General features: G+C 41.0%; 1 protein-coding gene across 2 annotated transcripts in view; it reads right to left on the bottom strand.

Moving 5' to 3' along the window:
- Window positions 1–9,427: 9,427 nt before the first annotated feature.
- The window catches only part of LOC121282643 (calpain-5-like), a 171,609-nt gene continuing 158,727 nt past the window's right edge, over window positions 9,428–22,309 (bottom strand). For both annotated transcript variants that reach the window (XM_041196462.1, XM_041196463.1), the window contains exons 11-13: window positions 21,794–21,915; window positions 16,685–16,821; window positions 9,428–11,239 (exon numbers count right to left, since the gene is read on the bottom strand). In XM_041196462.1, the coding sequence (XP_041052396.1) occupies window positions 11,060–11,239; window positions 16,685–16,821; window positions 21,794–21,915 (439 nt within the window). In that variant the 3' untranslated portion in view covers window positions 9,428–11,059. The remainder of the gene's footprint in view (window positions 11,240–16,684; window positions 16,822–21,793; window positions 21,916–22,309) is intronic.

Raw genomic sequence — 22,309 nt, 5'->3', positions numbered from 1 at the left:
CAAGGACTATTCCCTCAGAAAGTGGCTCATGACGCCTCTCTGCCATCCAAGAACAGAGGCTGAGCAGCAGTACAATAGGAGCCACACCTCCACAAGGGCTGTGGTGGAGAGAACCATCGGTCTTCTCAAGATGTGCTTCCGATGCCTGGACCGCTCAGGGGGTGCACTCCAGTACCCCCAAGATCGTGTGTCACTGATAGTGGTTGCATGCTGCGCTCTCCACAATTTTGCGCTGGAAAGGGGGGGACGCAGTGTCTGCAGCTGCACACGATGAACACACACAGGGAAATGCTGAGTGGGTAGACGTGTAACCGAGCATACTGCATGGAGGCAGGGACACCCGGGAGACTTTAATCCAATGAACCTGCAGCTAGCACACCACAGATGGACCTCCAGAACAAATTGGACTGTAGGCTCCATACTCGATACCCAAGTGCAATATCTGCCAGGTTAGGAACAGTAACTAAAGGCCTGGTTAATAAAGCTGAATGCCCCCAAAGCACTCATAACATTTTTGGAAACCATACACATGCAGAAGAAAAGAGGCACCCTCAGCCATGGTCACATGTCTGAATTTAATTTCACAGGCAAAGAGATTTAAGCAAAAAAATGACAAGCGTGTTCCAATTCAAAGCAAATCATAAGGACCTCATCTCGGGCTAACACAAAAGCACCAGTGATAAACCCGTGGTGTGCCTAAGGTGCCTTATGTTTACGTTTCTGGGTGCTACGTCTTGGTGCTGCCCCATCGCTCGGTGTGGCATCTGAGACAGCCTGCTGACTCTGCTGTCCTGTTGGCCTCGATGACCTTGGCAGATGTCCTCTGGCCCATGGAGCCTGTGCTGGCCCCACCTGGGAGGGAGCTGCCAGATCCACAGCTGGCATCTCCCCAGTTGTCCCGAGAACAATGCTGACCTCACTGTTGGGCATATATACCTGGCCATGGCACCCCAGCCTCACCGGCACCAGTGGACCTGGGTGCATGGTGTCTCTCCAAATCCAGGGCGTCCTGCTCAAACCAGCTGAGAATGGCTAACTGTGCCTGACCTCCACCAGTTCTCACACACTTTGCAGCATTATGAGCATTGTCCTCCTGAAAATGAGAAAAGAGCATTGATTTGTGCAAATTACACATGGACTCTGTTCGCACATGGCCTACCCCAACCAGAGTGAGACATATCAGATCTCCAGTGCCTCCTCACCCCGCTGCCGCCGAACACTCACACAAAGATGCTAGGCCTGTTCCCCACCCCCAACATCCCCTTGGCCACATGCTGCCTATATCACATTAGGCACAACACAGTATATCCTTCCATAGCAAGGAGGCGCAAGCACGTGCAACACAGGGGGCAGCAGATGGTTTGTTGCCATGCCACCTTGAAGCCCCCCTCCCAGCACCTCGTCACCCTGACTTGGACATGTTCTACAGTTCAAGCACAGCACCCTAGGTGCAGCTCCTCCAGGTTGCCCCCAAAACAGTCATGTGGGTCTCAGTGTACCACATGCTGCGGGCACAGAACCCATCTCTTCACCACCCTCTCAGGTTGACCTCACATGAACAATATCTGCTGGCCCACCCAGCAAAGGACAAATGCCGTCAATGATTCAATGCAGTCACTACACTCAGAGTTGGGAGGCGGGGGGCAGCAGGGGGAAAGCCGACCTGCTGGGTTAAGTGCCCAATGCCAACATTGTCCTCACCCTTCCCAAGCGTAACAAGTCATTGAAGCGCTTACGACACTGGATCCAGGTGCGCCGCACCACGTCGTGAGAGTTCACCACCTCCGCCAGCTCCTCCCAGGCACATTTCATCATGTGGGAGGGGGACTCCTTCTCCCGTCCTGGGGGACCAGCACCTCCCACTATGCTGCCACCTCCTCGAGGAGGGCAGCAAGGCAGTCATCGGAAAAATGAGGGACACACTGGCCCCCCCACCCTACCCTCCAGCCTAGCCTGCCCTACGATAGCCTACCCTACAGTCTGGCCATCCCCAATTGCCTACCCTTCAGACTTGTGTCACCTCCATTGCCCCTCTGCACAGCCCTCTGCCCAGCCATTGCGAACAGCCTTTCCAGGGCCGGGTTGCCATGGGACCTGACGGGCTGAGCGTGCCCGCTGCCGTCTGCCCACTTCCGCTGTGCATAGGAGCTGTGAAGTATGCTGGGCGGGCCTTAGTTGGCCCGCCTGTGTAAAATAGCAGCACGGACCTGATCGTGAGTAGCGATCGGGTCCATGTCCTCCCACGCCTGCTCAGACTCCATCCCCCTGCCAGCCAGAAAATTCAGCCTTGTGTTATCCTTTGCTTTGTTTGATCTACCCAAATGCACCACCTCCGACTTCTCTGGGTTGAATTCCATTAACCATTTTTCTACACACCTGACCAGTCCATTAATAATTTCCTGCAGTTAACAGCAATTCTCCTCACTACCTACCATGCAGTCAATTCTTGTGTCATTTGCAAATCTCTTGATCATTCCCCCTACATTTACATCCAAATCATTAATATATACAGCAAAAAAGCAGGGGACCTAGTACTGAGTCCTGTGGAAACCACTGACAACAGCCTCCCAGTCACAAAAACATCCATCAACAATTACCCTTTGTTTCCTGCCACTGAGCCAATTTTGTATCCAGCTTGCTACATTCCCTGGATATTTATTTTTCTAACCTCTGCCTTGTCTGTCTCATGGGACCTTGTTAAAAGCCTTGCTGAAATCCATGTAAACCATATCAACTGCACTACCATCACCATCTTTGCTTCTTCCTCAAAAACTTCAATCAAATTAGCCAGACACGATACTTCCCTGAACAAATCCATACTGACTGTCCTTGATTAATCCATGCCTTTCTAAGTAACAGCTTATCCTGCCCCTCCGAATTGATTCCAATAATTTGCCAGTACTGAGGTCAGACAGACTGGCCTGTAATTATTTGGCCTATCCCTCACCCCTTTTTGTAAACAAAGGTACACTGTTAGCAAACCTCCAATCCTCTGGCACCTCACCTGTATCCAGTGAGAATTGGAAAATGATAGTCAGGCCCTCCACAATTTCCTCCCTGGCTTCTTTTAACAGCCTGGGTTACATTTCATCCGGCCCTGGTGATTTATCCATTTTCAAGGGTGCTGATCCACGTAGCACTCCCTTCTCCCTATGTATAGCACATCCAATACTTCACACTCCTCCTCCTTAATTACAATATATGCATTGTCCCCCTCTTTTGTGAAGAGAGTATTCATTAAGAACTATATCCATATTGTCTGCCTCCACACATAGGTTATCTTTTTGGTCTTTTATGGCCCTATTCTCTCCTTAGTTCTTCTCTTACTCTTAATTTATCGATAAAACACCTTCAGATTCTCCTTGATTTTGCTTGCCAATATTCATTCTTGCCCTCTCTTTGCTTTCCAAATTTCCTTTTTGATTTCACCCCTCCTCTTTCTATACTCCTCTCAACTTTCTGTAGTAGAGTTCTCAGGGTCTGACATAAACTTTCCTTTTCTGCCTTATCTTACCCTTAATATCTAGGGGACTTTAGATTTGACTGGTCCACCATTTTTCTTTGTGGGAACATGTTTACTCTGAATCCCTTGAATCTCCCCTTTGCCTCCCACTGCTGACACTGATTTATCTTCAACTAGCTGTTTCCAGCCCACTTTTGCTAAATCACTCCTCAGTTTAATAAAATTGGCCTTGCTCCAATTTAGATCTTTAACTCCTGTTTTATCATTGTCCTTTTCCATAATTATGTTAAAATTAACTGAATTATGATCATTACCACCAAGATGCTCTCTAACTGTCATGCCTTCCATCTGACCAGCTTCACTTCCAGAGAACTATGTCCTCTCTTGTTGGACTTGCTATATACCAGCCAAAAAAGTTGTCCTGAATGCACCATAAGAATTCTGTTCCCTCCATTTCTTCCACGCTAAAACTATCGCAGTTAATATTAGGGTAGTGAAAATCCCCTTAATTTACTGCCTGACTATTTTTGCACTTCTCAGTGAATTTTTCCAGATTTTTAAATTTTTATTTCAGATCTCCAGCAACTGCAGTAGTTTGCATTTATTTTAATGAATTATTCACCTTTGTGCATTGCCTTAGCATCTATTTTGCGGGTGCCTTTGCCTGTCCTAGTGCTTCTATGCACTCTACAGTGGCTGCAACAAGGCTGGTGAAAGGCTGCTGACTTCCAGTGAAGGAGAATGCAGGTGGACTTGGAGGATGCCCTTAAGAAGTTTTAGATCTTGAAGGTGCAAATTTGGACTGTACCAAGATGGCTGGTTGAGAGGCAGGTACAAGGACAATGACAGAGTGGCAGTGGTGGAAGCATGAATGCTGTCACCCTGAGAGAGGTAGCAGATTTTTGCTCCATGGGGTCCCCTTCACTCTCATAGGAGGGTCCCTCAATAATGCAAGTAATCTGCTCGAGCACGGATTGCTGCACTGCTGTAACAGCCTGCAGGTCCTTTTGTGCAGTGACATCCTCAGCCATGACTGCAGCATTCTGAGGCTGCATGAGAGCAAATATGGATCTCGTGACCTCCATCTGAGCTTCCACTGCAGCATTGTGACATCAGCAAGATGTGCATCACCTGTGCTGTAGTGGAAACTGAGACAGTATCTAGCAGACACTGCTTCATGGCAGGATCCATCATTGTTATCAAATGTTGACCACCACTTTCACGTTGGAAAGGATTTGCTCCAAACTCCGTGCAATGCCATCTGCCATGTTGGTGCCAGACTCCTCCATGCTCCTAGAGAGTGACAGCTGGCTGTCTTTCGGGCCTCCCAAACATCTCGGTGTGCAGGTCCATCAGCATTCTGCTGCATGCAGCCCAGCAAAGCTCTCATCTGAGTCCCCTGCAGCAGGACACACCTCTCACCCTCCGGGGAAATGGCATACAAACCACGGGCTGCGTTGTCTCCAGGCACATGACCCAGCGCATCTCCTCGGGGATCAGGATGGAGTCATACAGGCCCATCCAGTTCTCTGGCTCTCCTGATGTGCACAGCCTTCTCCTGCAAGAGAGAGGAAAGGCTGCCAGTAATTAAATGACACTGTGCTTGGACAATATGCCTGCCATAGTGAATACCTGAAGATCTTTGAGGTCGTATGATGCACATGAAATACTAAAAGCATTGGTAGGTGTGTGAAGGTGAGGTGCATTGTGTGAATGTTAGGCATGAGTCCTGAGTGCCATGGAGTGCTGCTGGGGTGGAGAGATTGGGGTGGATGGATTGAACAGAGTGAGAGTTTGGTGGTATGGTGGGCACGGGATGTAATGTGAGGATGCATGCACTCACCTCGACCATGCATGTGAGGTCATTGTACTTTTTCCGGCAAAGCTGCCATATCCTTGGAGCCAAATTCCAGGTATTGACCTTCCTGGCAATGTGATCCAACTCCCTCATCAGGTTGCTCTGTGAGGGCTCCCTGTCTACCTGGTGAAACATATCCACCCTTCCTGTATTCTACTTCAGGCACTAGAGCATGTAGCTCGGCAACACTAAACGTGGGTGTATGTTCCCTTGTGTACGGTAGCATTCTGCTTCCAACACTCTTCCCAGTCAATTGACCAACTGCCTTCCCTTCAGCTGTGCAGTTTCCCCTTATTGGAGAGTCTGCCTGGATCACAGGGTTTGCAAATAATGCTGCCTGGCCCTTTAAGGAGTGCAGAAGCCATAGTTTAGGAAGGAAAGAGTTGTAAGGAAGATATTCGGGCCTACAGTACCCAATCAGATGAGGTGAGTATAAGAAATTCAGATGTTGCCCACCTTGTTCTGAGCAGGGTGTGGGCAAGTTGTGAATTGTAACCTCCATGTCCAAAAAGCAGGCTATTCAATTTCTAGCCCATAGAATTTAATGATATTTTACTTAATATTAAATTTATAGATAGTGTAATTTCTATTTTTGCACATTAAAATTGTTTATTTTGATTCTATTTGAACTTTCCCAGCTTACAGATTAATGCTTTCGAAATGATGTGAAAATAACTTGAATTATTTGACTACTTATAAAGTCTTTAATTTTGAAGCATTTAGCAGGGAAAATGTCCACAGAGAGTTCTAAACCAAAATGATATAAAAGTTTCCCCCATCAACTTAACTGAGTGCAATGGCTTAAGTGCCGTGTATTATTGATTTACTGCTGACATACCTCTTCAGCTTGCTAAGCCCTTCTGCAGCTGAATTCCCAGACTGAATGCCTCCAAGTTTTCATTGAAGAGAGTCCTGCAGGGTCACAACATCTTCAAACCATTTGTACATTGTCAAACTGACACAAATAAAAATGTCCACAAGTGACTTATAAGACAGCACTGGGAGGTTAAAATGTCACATCAATAAGAGGTTCTTGTAGTTAGCTTGAAGCCACTCTTCCATTCAGTTTGTCAGTTCTTCTCATTTTAATTCTCCCCTAACCCTGCTGAATGCTATAACTCTGCCTTCAAGGGCACCTGCACCCCTTTATTAACTTTCACAACTGGCTATTCCTCATTGCTAAGCCTAAGCAGTGTGTAGCAGTAACACTATCCTTATAGAAGGGCATCGTAACTAATTCCCATCTTGTCCCCACCTGAAATACACACACACAATCCAGTAAGATTCAGTGGATTGTGATGAGGAGTGAGAACCTGGCTAACTTTGTTTATTCCTAATGTAGGTTCTGAGGCAGCACCCACTCATCTCCTGACAATTGCCCTTGCTGAAATCCACCACCTCAGTGAAATTGAGCCTAGGATTTTCTGGTTTATATGAATTAGTGTGACATCACTCAATGCATTTACCCAGTAAACCATTGACAGTGCCCAATACCATTCATTGAAATGGCTATGTTATTGATGCTGTTCCAATAGCTAAACTTACATCCATATGTTCTGACAAAAAAAATAAATGCATTTTCTTTTCCTGGGTATTACCCATTGTGATATAAGTATAGATTTTAATTTGACACTATATATTTATTATGTGACTGGTGACAGGATATTTGAAATGGTTATAATGTATTTTTATAGACTAAACGGTGATACTTCTTTATATTAATCTCTATACAATATAAAAGTGTGCTTTATTTGATTAGTTTGTGTTTAAAAGCTTTTCTTCTAAAGCAAAACACATAAGGTCTATTATAAAGCTACAAGTAAAAGCTTGTGTGGAAATATATCCTGCTAGCTTTATCCAAGAGATCACCAAGGCTATTAACTGGGGCCAGAATATCTTAACAACCTTAAGCATACAAAATAGAGGTTGGTTTTTTCACAGCTTTTCTTTCTCTGCATCTGTAAAAGCAGATGACATCCATTAGTGCAGCAGTGAAAAATCAGCAAATTGTTAACAATACAGAGAACACTGGTAATTGTTGGAGGAAAGCAAAGATTAGATTCCATGTAAACTGTAATTCCAAAATACTTCAGCTTCATGAGTTGTTTCACTGTGTACCAAAGGTGGAAAGAATGAATGTTTATGTTGGTGGATGGGGTGCTGATCAAGCAGACTGCTTAATTGTCTTAGATGGTGTTGAGCTTCTTGAGTGTCATTGGAGCTGCTCTCAACCTGGGAAGTGGAGAGTATTCCATCACACTCCTGACTTGTGCTTTGTAGATGGTGGACAGGCTTTGGGGTGTTAGGAAGTGAGTTACTTGCCACAGAATCCCAAGCCTCTGACCTGCTATGACTACAGCATTTATATGACTGTTCCAGTTAAGTTTCTAGGCAATGGTAGTCCCCAGGATGTTGATGAGGGGTGGGGTTCACTAATAGTAATGCCATTGAATGTCATGGGAAGGCAGTTAGATTCTCTCCTGTGTGCCAATTGAAGCTCTTAAATGGGCAATTAATGTCCTAAGGCCCTCATCCCAACGCTGCTGGTATTAACCCAGCGAAAGGCAAGGGACTTGCCATGTGGGGAACGCAACAAGCAAATCTGTACCAAGACTCCTGTCACCTCCACAAGAATCTGCTCTTGATTTCTTCACAAGCCATGACAGATATTGAAGTAACTAGCCATAATCTTCAACTGCTTGCATTTGAAAATAATGTACCTTCAAATGTACTTTTATATCAAATGCATTGTAAAAAAAAATATAGATTTAAGAATGTGGCAAGAACCATTCACTCCACACAAGTGCACACAGGAGAGAATCTAACTGCCTTCCCATGACATTCAATGGCATTACTATTAGTGATATTAGTCAACATCCTGGGGACTACCATCGCCTAGAAACTTAACTGGAACAGTCATATAAATGCTGTGGCCATAGCAGGTCAGAGGCTTGGGATTCTGTGGCAAGTAACTCACTTCCTAACACCCCAAAGTCTGTCCACCATCTACAAAGCACAAGTCAGGAGTGTGATGGAATACTCTCCACTTGCCAGGATGAGAGCAGCTCCAATGACACTCAAGAAGCTCAACACCATCTAAGACAATTAAGCAGTCTGCTTGATCAGCACCCCATCCACCATCATAAACATTCATTCTTTTCACCTTTGGTACACAGTGAAACAACTCATGAAGCTGAAGTATTTTGGAATTACAGTTTACATGGAATCTATTTTTTGCTTTCCTCCAACAATTACCAATGTTCACTGCATTATTAACAATTTGTTGATTTTTCACTGCTGCACTAATGGATGTCATCTGCTTTTACAGATGCAGAGAAAGAAAAGCTGTGAAAAAACCAACCCCTATTTTGTATGCTTAAGGTTGTTAAGATATTCAGGGAAATAGATTTTGTTCAAAGCGTGGGTTATTTCATCTAGATTTAGGGAGAAAACTACCATAAATGAGAACAAATTACAAAAATAAAGAGTTAAGTTAGATGCCAGATAGATCTCAGGACAAGATTAACAAAATCAGTATGGGTTCAAAAGACCACTGAACAAGTTTTTGAAGTTGGTGGGATATTTCAAGTCGCATAAATTAGGTATGGTGTAGTTAGGATTATTCATGAGTAACTACTGTCTTCTGCAGCTTGCTTCACTGCCTTCAAAGATCAGTGAGGAATTTCACAGATTTTTTTACTAAAAGTGAGCAATGGTTTTTTCCTCTGTTTTTTCTCTCCTTTCTCAGGAGACTGCATGATTGGGAGAGTTTGGTCAATGGTGCATGTAGACTGTCATGTCCAGATGAGACTAGTTTGATCGGCCAGCCTGGTCTTTCCCTGCCATCCTTATCTTCATATTTTTGTCTGAATCATGTCAACCAACACATAAGTGCAGAATCCAGAAACTGGTAGCAAATTCATGCAAGTCGGCAACAACAGAGAAGATACGCTGCAACTGAACCAGCATAAAATATGGTTTGACCATCTACAGTTTATAGACTTTTTAGCTGGACGTGACAACACTGAACCAGACAGATCCAAACTGTTTTAAGAGTAAAGTTCTGCTCTCAATATATGTAAGAGAAAATATAAATATACCCTATATAGATATCTATTTTTTTTTATTTTGTATTGACTATTGATTCAGCCCAATAGATTGCAATGTTTTGATTAAAGCAAGTCCAATCATAACTGTTGTTCTCTATGTTTACCTTACAGTGAAATAAAGCAATAGAACCAAGAATTAAAATTTTCAAAAGCAGAAGAATGCAGAAGAGTTAGTGAGGTTAATAGTCAAGGAAAACACAAAGGAAATTTCAATTACAATTGGAGCTGGAGTGACATTGACAAGATGAACAATAAGAGTCAGAGGAATTAGATAGAGCAAACAATATGAATTTAAAATGAATGGCTTAGAAACAAATGTTAACATGAATCTGACAGGAGCATTATCACATTCTTAAACTAGCAGAGAACTATGCATCAGCAGCGAGTGTGGTAGTGGGTTCACAGATCTTGTGGCTGACAGTCTATTGATTGAAATCTAATTCCAAATTTTAAAGAAAGAGTAATATTGATCATTTTATTCAGGCATTTGAATTGCTAGGTGATTACCAGATGGTTAAGAATTAACTTGCAACATTATTAAGTGGAAAATCTTGGACCTTATGATTTGTGCATAGATAAAATTAAAGAAAATAACGAAGAAAATTAGCAGCACAAATAGGGAAATGAAAATACATCCTGAAGATACATGGCAGATGTGACTGGAAAGCAAAGAAATAATAGACTATAAAGCTTTTTGCTGTGTAATGTTAAGGTGCAATTTTCTGGAAATAGTTTTGGACAATTGAATAATCTGGTTATTTAATGACAATTGTAAAACTTTTGAGTTGCTAGGCCACATACTGATCATTATGTGGGTAAGTATGACAGACACCTTATTTTGTATCACTATGTGAAGACAGGGTGTACTGTTTTGATTAATGTGAGTCCAATCATAAATGCTGGTCTGTATATTATTCCTCTCTGGGGAATGAGTCTTGCCCAGCAAATGTTTGTTCATTCTGCCTTTGAGGAGATTGGAAAATTGCTCATGTGAAAGACACGGATATCCGGTTTGGATCACAAATGAACATTATTATGCTTCTTGCTTATATGTAGATATAAGAGTAAAGTAGTGTATGAATCAGCTCCTATTAACAGTAAGATGTGCAAACAGCTTAGGTGAGGCACATTGAAACCAACAAACCCAAGAATATATCTAAGGTAGACCCAAATTTGCAACACATCTCTAGCATATATTAGGTCAGTTGGGAGCAAGTTGGCTAATCTCTTTCAGGATGTAAGACCCACACTTACACCGAAAAAGGTCAGAAACACAACTTGTTCTAGGGAATTACAGGTGTATGCCTTTCACAATCATTCCTAGTAATACTGCCTAACTCTATAAAATTCTCGGTAGTTTGATCTAATAATATTTATGAATCAATGGAGTGAAATGTTGGCTGTTGCCACCACAAAATAATAATTAATAAGACATTTATTCTTTTAAACTATATAGTTAATTAGGAATTCTTTTGTTTTTGGGCTGGGCAACGTGGAGAACAGAAAATGAGTGCCAACAGGTTCTTTCATATAGCAGGGTTATTCAAATCGCCAAACTCTGTTCCAAAGAAACAAAGGATGTGGTTGAGATCCTGTTCTCAGTGATATTATTTCAACAGTCTTCATTTTTCACAATGCCCCGAGGTTGTTGCTGCTGATGACAGTGATGGTAATGCTACTTGGCATCTCATTTTCCTGTCTGTCCTTTGTCTGAAGTTGCAGGATCTGCTGACTCCTGGGGTTATCTTGGGATTCTTCAACGGTTACCTCACCAATTAACGTATCACACAGTTTGTTGCTGTTCCAAATCTGTTAATAAAAAAGTGATTTTGATCTCACACAGTGGTGGAACTAAGAGTTTTATTCTATCCTATGTATCTGTTTCACTGTGAAGGATGTGGAAAGCGACTCGACGCTCTGCTAAGGCACTGTGGTTCTTTAAGAAGATACTGAAGGGCTTGTCTTGCTTGGTTGTGCATGTATAAACTTTCCCAATGGGCAAATGAATTTCGAAATAAATAAATGTGAGAAAGTACATTTTAGTAGGAAGAATAGGGAGGCCACTTATTACTTATAAGGTGCAAGTCTAGGTGGGGTAGAGGAACAAAGGGATCTCAGAGTACAAATACAAAAATCACTAAAAGCTGTGCCACAGGTTAGCAAGGCTAAAAAAAATGCCAACTTAAACTAAGGTTACTGGAACTATTAAAACTTTCATGGTCTGATGAACATGGAATGAAAGGAGATGAATTTATGTTTGGTCTCAACAGGGGGTGCAAGAAGAGAAGCTGACCACACATACTTGGCACTCTGACTCAAGTATTCTTTGGTGTATCATTCATTTTAGTATGTATTGAATTTGATGACTTTTCTTTGAAAATGCATAAAATGATACACATCAATCATAAGCACTGCATCAGAAGATCGTCATATTGAGATTTACCAATTTTCTTCATAGCTTCCCGGATTTATATTTTCATTACCAGGTCTAAAGGATTAAGGGGATAGTCACCATTAGAACTAATAGGGAACTCAGAAGAAACTTCTTTACCCAAAGAGTGGTAAGAACTTGGGAGATCACCACCACAGGGAATAGTTGAAGCGAATAGTACAGTTGCATTTAAAGGAAAACTAGACAAACATGTGAGGGAGAAGTGTTATGATGGTAGATTTAGATAAGAAAAGATTACATAATATTAATAGAATTACATAGGGTATACAGCACAGAAACAGGCCATTCAACCCAAACAGTCCATGCCAATGTTACTTGAGTCTCCTCCTGTCTTTTCTTATCTAAATCTACCATCATAACACTTCTCCCTCACATCTCACATGTTTGTCTAGTTTTCCTTTAAATGCAACTGTACTATTCACTTCAACTACTCCTTGTGGTGGTGATCTCCCACGTTCTTACCACTCTTTGGGTAAAGAAGTTTCTTCTGAGTTCCCTATTAGATTTAATGGTGACTTTTTTATATTGATGGCCTAGAGTTATGCTCTGCCCCACAAGAGGAAACATTCTTTCTGTATCCAATCTAACAAAACCTTTCATTATTTTAAAGACCTCTATTAAGTCACCCCCTCAACCTTCATTTCTCAAGTGAGAAAGGACCCCAGCCTGTCAATCCCTTCCTGATATTTCTGATGTCATCTTCTCTGCACCCTTTCCATTACCTCTATATCCTGTATAATATGTCAACCAGAACTGCACATAGTACTCGAAGTGTTGTCGATACAGGTACATAACATCCCTCCTTTTTAATTTTATCTCTCTAGAAACCAAGCCTTGTGCTTTATTTGCATTTCTTTTAGCCTTGCTAACCTGTGGTATAGTCTTCAGTTAAAAACAAAAAACTGCGGATGCTTGAAATCCAAAACAAAAACAGAATTACCTAGAAAAACTCAGCAGGTCTGGCAGCATCGGCGGAGAAGAAAAGAGTTGACGTTTCGAATCCTCATGACCCTTCTGTGACATCTTTTGATTATCTGCTCCTATCACTGCTTGCTTGTCCCTACAATCACATCACCCCCCCTCAACTTCTCTCCCCCCACCACACACCCCCACCACCGCACCCCCCTACCCCCCACCTTAAACCAGCTTATATTTCACCCCTCTCCTTATATTCGCTCAGTTCTGTGGAAGGGTCATGAGGACTCGAAACGTCAACTCTTTTCTTCTCCGCCGATGCTGCCAGACCTGCTGAGTTTTTCCAGGTAATTCTGTTTTTGTATAGTTTTTAGTGATTGATGTAATTGTACTCTGAGATCCCTTTGTTCCTCTACCCCACCTAGACTCTCACCTTACAAGTAATAAGTGACCTCCCTATTCTTCCTACTAAAATGTACTTTCTCACATTTATCAATATTGAACTTCATTCACCAATTATTTGGCCATTTGGAACGTTTATTAATGTCCTGTAATTTGTTGCAGTCATCCTGAGTATTGACCCCCAATTTGGCGTCATCCGCAAATTTAGAAATTTCGTTTTTGTTTCCGAAGTCCAAATTGTTAATGTAAATTGTGTACAGCAGTGATCTCAGCACTGAACCTGGAAAACGCAACATCCTGCCTTCTGTCACGCTGAATAACTATCCTTTATTCCCACTCCTTGCTTTCTGTTTTGAAGCCAGCTAGCAATTTATTCTGCCACTTGTCCCCTGACTCCACATTCTATGACCTTATTCATTAGTCTATTCTGAGGCACCTAATCAAAGGCTTTTTGAAAATCCACATAAGTTACATCTGCTGCATTACCGTTGTCTACTCTCTGTTATCTCCTCAAAAATATTCAATAAGGTTCATCAAGCAAGATTCTCCCTTTTGAAATCCTTACCAACTATTAATTATTATATTTTTAATTTCTAGTTGTTCTTCTATTCTCTCCTTTCAGAAGGATTCCATTACTTCTCCTACCACTGATGTTAAGCTGACTGGTCTATAATTGTCTCGACATATCCTATCCCCCTTCTTAAATCTAGGAATTATATTAGCTATCTGCCAATCCTTTGACACTACACCTTTTCCTAACAAATTATTAAATATGAGTAATAATGCCTCTGCTATCTCTGCCCTAGATTATTTTAAAATATGTGGATGCAATCCATCTGGAATGTGACCTTTATCCTTTTTGAGTTTGATTAGTTTATTTAATGCACCCTCTTTATTATTTGAAATGCACTTATCTCATTACTGATCTCATCATTCAATGTCATGTCTACCTGTTCTATCTCCCTGGTAAATACTAACATTAAATAATTATTCCTGCCTATTGCTTAATGGTCCTATTGCCATCACAACTATTTTTAATTGATTTGCCTGTAAAATATTTTACTATTTTGTTTTATGATTGTTGATAATTTTTTAGTTCCTCTTCACCTTCCTAATTGTGTTTTGACTTCTCTCCTAATCACTTTGTACTCTTTCTTATCCTGCACTCCTTTGTTGTACTTAATGTATGCCTCTCCGCTAATCCTCAATTGTTCCTTTATGTCTTTATTCATCCATGGAGCCCCAGTAGTGTCTAGTTTGTTCTTTCCCTTTACAGAATAGATTTTCCCTGTACCCATTTGGGCATCATTTTAAATGTTACTCATTGTTTTCTACATTGTTGTTTGCCAATATAGTTGGCCATTTACCCAAGTTCTATTCTCATATCCTCAAAATAGGTTTCTCCAACCTATTAATTCAGTTTTCAATATACTTAAGTCCTTTTCTATCATCCTATATGGTGGACACTATTGCCTGGATGTTCCTCTACTTTACTTCTCTTATCTGCTCTGGTTCGTTCATTTCTGGATTCAATTGTGAATCTTCCATGGTTAGATTATTTATATATTTGGTCAGAAAGGAGTCCTGTACACCTGGTAGGAACTCCATTCCCTTATTCCCTTTACCTACCTTTTCTGTCCAATTAATATCAGGGTAGATCAAATCCCCCATGATTACTACTTTATGTTTTTTTACTCAATTCTCTAATTTGTCAAACAAGGATTGCCTGATGATGCAGTGAACCTATCCAGCCAGCAGCTGAGTCATGCACAGCAAAAGGATCCCAAATTCAATTTTAGTCCATGCTGAGTTTGCTGATCTCAGCATAGAATGGGGATGGGGAGGTACAATTCATTTCAGTGCAACGGATTAGTCAAAATTTCCCATTTATCATACAAAGAGATAAATTAGGAACAGGAGTAGGCCACCTGGCCCCTCAAGCCTGCCCCACCATTTAATAAGGTCATGGTTGATCTGATGTGGCCTCAACTTCACTTTCCTGTCCACCCCCTATACCCTTTGACTCCCTTTTCAATAAAGAATCTAGCTAACTCAGCCTTAAAAATATTCGGTGACCCTGCTTCTGCTGCTTCCAGGGCAAGAGAATTCCACAGACTAACAACCCTCTGAGAGAAAAACCTTCTCTTCATCTCCATCTTAAATGGGAGACAGCTCATTTTTAAACTGTGTCCCCTAGTCCTAGTCTCTCTTATAAGCATCTACCCTGTCAAGTGCCCTCAGGATCCTATATGTTTCAATAAGATCACCTCTCATTCTTTTAAACTCCAATGGATACAGGCTCAACCTGTCCAACCTTTCCTCATAAGAGAGCCCCTTCATCCCAGGAATCAGTTGAGTGAACCTTCTCTCAACTGCTTCTCATGCAATTATATTCTTTCTTAAGTAAGGAGGCCAAAACTGTACACAGTACTCCCGTTGTGCCTCACCAACGCTCAGTACAAATGAAGCAAAATTTCCCTACTTTTATATTCCATTCCCCTTGCAATAAATGATAACATTCCATTTGCCTTTCTAATCACTTGTTGTACCTGCATACTAATTTTTTGTGATTAATGTACCAGGACACCCAGATCCCTCTATACCTCATGGTTCTGCAATATCTCTCCATTTAAATAATATCCTGTTTTTCATTCTTCCTGCCAAAGTGGACAAGTTCACATTTTCCCACAGTATACTCCATTGAACTTTTTTCCCACTCATTTAACCTATCCTTATCCCTTTGCAGACTCTTTATGTCCTCCTCACAATTAACTTTCCTACCTATATTGGTGTCATCAGCAAATTTAGTAACCATACATTTTATCCCTTCATCCAAGTCATTTATATAGATTGTAAATAGTTGAAGTCCCAGCACTGATCCCTGTGGCGTTCCACTAGTTACAGCTTGCCAACCTGAAAATGACCCATTTATCCCTACTCTCTGCTTCCTGTTAGCTAACCAATCCCCTACCCATGATAATATGTTACCCACTAGACCATGAGCTCTTATTTATGCAGTAAACTTTGACATGGCACCTTATCAAATGCCTTTTGGAAGTCCAAATACACCACATCTATAAGTTCCCCTTTACCAATGCTCCTTTTTACTTCCTCAAACAAAAATATGGTCAAACTTTCCTTTCACAAAGCCATATTGATTCTGCCTGATTGCATTAAGATTTTCTTAGTGCCTTGTTATCACCTCCTTAATAATAGTCTAGCATTTTACCTGTGACAAATTTTAGGCTAATTAGCCTGTAATTACCTGCTTTCTGTCTCCATCCTTTCTTGAATATCATCACAATAAAGTGCATTAATGCTAGTTTCACTGTTTGATCAAGCAATGGGTTTGTCTAAAAGCTTCAGTCTCTGATCATATATAATGCAATAGCTATGGGACTCAGAAAATCTCGGAACTAATTATCTCAATGTAATTGTTCATCATGAGTCCAACTATTGATCTTCAACAGTGATAGACACCTTACCTGGATGATTATTGGGAGCTTTGGATTTCTCCTGTAAAAAATGACCTGGGTATCAAATTGAGGATTCAGTGTGTCTTCAAAAACAGCTGTACGGATTTTGCGATATTCACATTTAAAAACTGCATATGAGTTTGCTCCTGGAATATGGCAAAAAGTAGATTCAATTCAGTTTAACATAATTTTACATGAAATAAACATGTACTGTAAAATGCAAAATCATTTTATTGACTGATTATGAAAAGATAAGAGTGGACACTACAAAAAAGAAAAAACTAATGGTTCTTCAATCTGCATTCATAGATTTGACTGATTTAAACAAATTACATAATTGTCATGCTTCAGGATTCCTGTTTATGAATGGATTTTGGAGTTATTTATATTAAAATTATTTGGTGTTTAAGTCAGCTAAGAATATATTAAATTTACAACACCCAGTTTCTGGGAAATGTGGATTAGATTCACATTTGCGGATTAAAGTGTCTGGCTTGATTACTTGAAACATTTTAAACCCATTCCAGTAAATGTCACATGTTAGAATGCTCTTTCCAGGAGGATGAGTTTCTAGGAGCTCTCACTGAAGAGGCACAGCTAGTTGGATTGATGATCCATTTGGTATAATCTCGAAACACTGAGAACTGGCAGTAGGCCAGAGGTAAATCCCTGAGTTTCCTTTTCAGATAGGAATAAAAAAGGCACACAATCTGAGGCCTAGAGAGTAAGCAAATTTTCTCTTAAAGTTCAGGGGTGACCAGTTTCAGACAGTCTTTGAGGGAAGAGAATGCATTTAGCCTGCTAATAAGAGACAGTGTGGCATTGTTTGTTATTTTCTGTTATGAAGGGTAGTATGGAAATAAGTTGAAGTAAAATGAGTTTTATTAGATGTATCCTATTTGCTCACTTATCATTTGTACCAGATAGTTGGCTTGTCTCGAACATAAGTATCCAACAGACCTCCTTTCAGAAGATTGAAGATGGAAGTGTGGTGGGATGTGCACGACTATGACTCCAGTTCACAGACGAAGAGAGTTTTGTTCCTTCAGGCTCCAGACATAAACTGGTGGGGCTAGATATTAGGCAGTAAGGGTAAACTCCTGATAGAATCTGCTTATAGGAGAGACTGGGGACATCAAACTTGAGAGAATGTCTTGCACTGAATGAAAAGTGTGACAATTATATTGCCCTATTTATGTAGTTTAAGGGTGTTCAGCATAGCAAGGGTTGATATGAGACTAGAGAACAGTACCATCCACAGTATGATGTAGAGAGACATGTGACAGTAGACAGGAAACAGAGTGGTGCAGGAAGAGTCTGAAAGAAGTCGGCATGGTGATAGCACCTAGGTAAGGCTATACCTTTGAGATATGTATAAAGTTGTGTTACTAATAAATGGTTTATGTTCAACCACACAAGCCTCCACACCTCTTAGTAGGACACCAAATAACTTTACAACATGGTGGCAGCAGGGGAAGGGCCCTGAAATTCCAAAACAGCTAATGAATGAACCCATAACCACAAAGAAGCTGGAGAAGGAACCTAGAACCTCAAGGCATGAAAAAATTCAAGAAACTGAAGGATGACCTGAGCAAAGAATACCTAATTTGAAGACACAGCTGAAGATCGCCTAAAAAAAGCTCCATTGCCCAGCCTGATCAAACACAGAGTGAAAGGACCTAGCCATTATCACAAAAAGAGTGATCAAAATTAAATGAAAGCTGAACTTACCTTTTAAAAATAATCAGAGCACTAACCAGGCATGGCACATCAATTGGTTAACCAGTGCAGCTAAAGGGAGTACTGCAGCTGGGTCCAGAGTCAGCTGAATTGTTTAGAGTAGAGAAAAGAAGAGGCCAAGAAGCAGCCCAAAGACATAAAAATAGAACTTTTTGAAAATGCCAACACAGTACCCAATATGCAACAGCAGGTGACAGAGCGGAGTGAGCAGATGGCTGTGAATGAAGGAAAGTTATCTGATGTAACCCAAAAACAACAAAACCTGCAAAAAGAAAATGAAGTTATTCCACAGGAAAATGTTCATAACAAAGCTGAATTGGAAGAACTCAGCCAGAAGTACAGCCAAGCACAACAGTAAGCAGACAAGGTACTCAGAGGTAACTGCCCTGGAAGACTCTTTGAAGAATCAATATGTGGCCCAGGAAAAATATCAGCATTAAAAAGATGTTGAATACTACTTCAAAAAAAGCTTTATTGAAACTACAAGTATCAACAAAGCAATGCACTGAACCACAGTGTGAGTTGGTAAGAGGTCAACAAGAAAATAAACTGTTGAAAGAACAGCTAATCATCCTTCAAGGTTAAATGGAGCATGACAAAATGAAAACTGTCTTGAACAGCAGAATGGAAGAACAATAGAAAAAAGTCAAGGAGACTCTATTGAATTATAGAAAAGCTCAAGATGAAGTAGTTGCGCCTCAGAAGGAAAAGGAAAATCTGTTGAAGGACCTTCACATGCTACAAGAATCCCTCAGGGTCAGATCAAATATTGTTCCTCCAGAAAATTACAAAGAAAAACAAAATGAATTTAATGCCACTGAACGAATTAAAGAACCAGTTGGCAGACAAGACTCAGCAATGTTCAATATTCCAGGAGGAAACCAAGAGGTATAAGAAAGGGATGAAAAAGCTGAAGAACCAGCTGAATGGAAAAAAGGAGGCATTGAAAGGAAAAGCTGTTGAGCTTTCCAAGCTGTGAATAGATACTGAAGTCAAGAGGAGCATGATTACAGAGCTAAAACAAGTTAAAACTTCACCAGAGACAGGCCTGGCTAACAGTGCAACCAAAATGAAGCACAAGGACAAAGCTCTGCTGTAGGTGAAGAAAGAAAACACAGAAATAAGACAGGAAAATGTAAATCCAATACTGAAGATCAAGGAGCTAGAAGGAAAAGCACTGGATGCCTCAAACTTAGTGACAACCAGTCATTGAGAAACGACATGGCTGAAATGAAAATCAAGAACCCAGCATATCAAGAAAATGTTGAACAATTGCAAGAGAAAATAGAAGTTCTCCCAAAGGAACTTGAAGTGTCTCAGAAACAATCAGCAGAAGTAAAATTACAGAATGTCAGCTTGAAGGATAGCACAGACAAATTAGGCTCTGCTAAGGAGAACCTGTTCAGTGTAGAGAACCTACTTTAATGTCCAGAAGATGAATTTGCTACTGAAAAATTAGAACTTGAACTTCAAGCATCAGAAGTCTCTATTAAGTATTGTGAAAAATGCCTGAAATAGGAAAAGGAATTACTGATGAATTCGAACAGTTGGTTGAATGAAGAATTAACAACCAAAACTGATGAAAAGTTGAAACTTAATCATGAAAAGAGCAATCAAATTCTTAAACTTCAGTCCAATCTGAAGAGCATGAAAGATGAGATGCACAGTATTGAATAGCAAAAGCAGACTTAACAGAAAAGGAAAATTCCAAGAAACGGAGTGAAGATCTAACGAGTGAATTGAACAAGTCTAAGGGGCAGTCAGTGGCCATGAAAGAAAAATTCTGAAAGGAACTGAATGCCCAGATGAAGTTAAAAACAAAAAAACTGCGGATGCTGGAAATCTAAAACAAAAACAGAATTACCTGGAAAAAGTCAGCAGGTCTGGCAGCATCGGCGGAGAAGAAAAGAGTTGACGTTTCGAGTCCTCATGACCCTTCGACAGAACTTGCGTTCGAGTCCAAACGCAAGTTCTGTCGAAGGGTCATGAGGACTCGAAACGTCAACTCTTTTCTTCTCCGCCGATGCTGCCAGACCTGCTGAGTTTTTCCAGGTAATTCTGTTTTTGCCCAGATGAAGTTGTTGAGCTTGTATAAGGGTTCCGCAGATAACTCTAAAACAAAGACAACTGAACTCATTGGAGTAGCTACTGAGCTGAATGAAAATATTAATAGGTTTGAAAAAGAATTGGAAAATAAGATTGTAAACAGATATTTGGATGGAATTGTGAAACAAATGGAAATGAAGGTTCCATTTTTGAACCATTAACTTCTAGGAAGAACATGGCAAACCCCATGGAGAAAGAAAGCCCAAGTACACTCTAGGATGGAACGGAGCAAACGTTCCCTCTAGAAGGAACGGGGTAAGCAAATGGCATCCCACCGCAAAAGAGAAATTTAACATGAAGGAGTGCAAAAAGTAAATCAGATGGAGACACCCAATTACCAGAAACACCAAGTACTACAATTTCAACCCCAAACAATCAGAGTCAGCCGGAGCTGACTGAAACTACCACTCCTCCGAACGGAAAGAGAATGAGATCTGGAAGAGTCACAAAGCCTCCACGCCATTTGAATTTATAAAGTCAGAGACTTGAGGAGGGGAGAAGGAGTAGCACATAAAGAAAGATTGCATTGTTAGTATGTTAAGTAATGACTCGGCGGGGGGTGCGGTGTAGCATAAGGGTGTTCAACATAGCAAGAGTTAATGTGGGACTGGAGAATGGTGCTGCCCACAGTATGACATAGAAAGACAGATGACAGTAGACAGGAGACAGAATGATGCAGTAAGAGTCCAAGAGATGTCAGTATGATGATAGCACCTGGATAAGGCTACACCTTGGAGATACGTATATAGTTATGGGTGACCAATAAACATTCACCTCACAAGCCTCCAGACCTCTTAGTGTGACACCAAACAACCTTACAACAGTTTAAACAAAGGTTTTGGTGAAATTTCCTACTTCTAAAGACAAATTATGTCAGTGCTGGGACAATTCCTGTTTCAGACACTCGAGTTTTAGCACTAGGTTTTCTCAGGCCAGCTTCACAATGATTATATACAGGTAACATACCCTCTACTCTGCTCCTAATAGATGTTTTAACCCCAACCTCAGAAGAGCACTCCCTCATGCACCACAATAATATTTTTCATTTTCCACAGTAACTATCCTATAACCTTTATGAATGGAACTAGTAATTTTTTTTGCCAATTCATGCCAAATTAAAAGAGATTTTGTGCTGTGGACCATCCATGTCCACCAAGAGCTGGTGTGAGATTGTTTAGCATTGCTAGAGATGCAGAGTCAATCCATGGATCTGGGATATTCAAGACCATTGTAAAGCTATGTCTACACGAGGAAGTCATTCACTCGACATACCTCCAGACGAATTCTGCTTTGGTAGGTCTGTTGCATGGTGAAGCTGCAGCTGGGTGACAATCCGTGGATAACGAATAACAATGTTCCAACATGTCACCTGTGGCTTCTCAAAGGTCAGCTCCCTAGGGTTAAAGGCCAGGACAGAATGGAAAGCATTATCAAGCACATGGTCACATACTGATCACAGTAGATCACCTTGCCACTGTCCTACTATATTATTATTTAGTCCCTTGCCTAGGGTCGTCTTCAAGTTCCTCAGTAACTGATCACAGGCTGACCATATAGTACAATCAATTCCTGTTAATTCAGGTATTTTCTGCTCCATTCTGACATGTTAAAATTGCACCAGGGCCCTGATGAGAATATAGGGCCCTGATTTGCTGCAATCTTAACACGTGAGGGGTCCTCATGTGGAGCATGGAACTTTAAATGAAACAAATATTTTTTTATAGTATTAATGAGTTCTACTATGCTGGAGCCCATATCCCCAATATCTCTATTCATTAAATTAGCATG

The sequence above is a fragment of the Carcharodon carcharias genome, chromosome 9 (genome assembly GCF_017639515.1).
Source record: "Carcharodon carcharias isolate sCarCar2 chromosome 9, sCarCar2.pri, whole genome shotgun sequence".
NCBI classification, from domain to species: domain Eukaryota; kingdom Metazoa; phylum Chordata; class Chondrichthyes; order Lamniformes; family Lamnidae; genus Carcharodon; species Carcharodon carcharias.
This window is presented reverse-complemented; position numbering and strand designations above follow the sequence as displayed.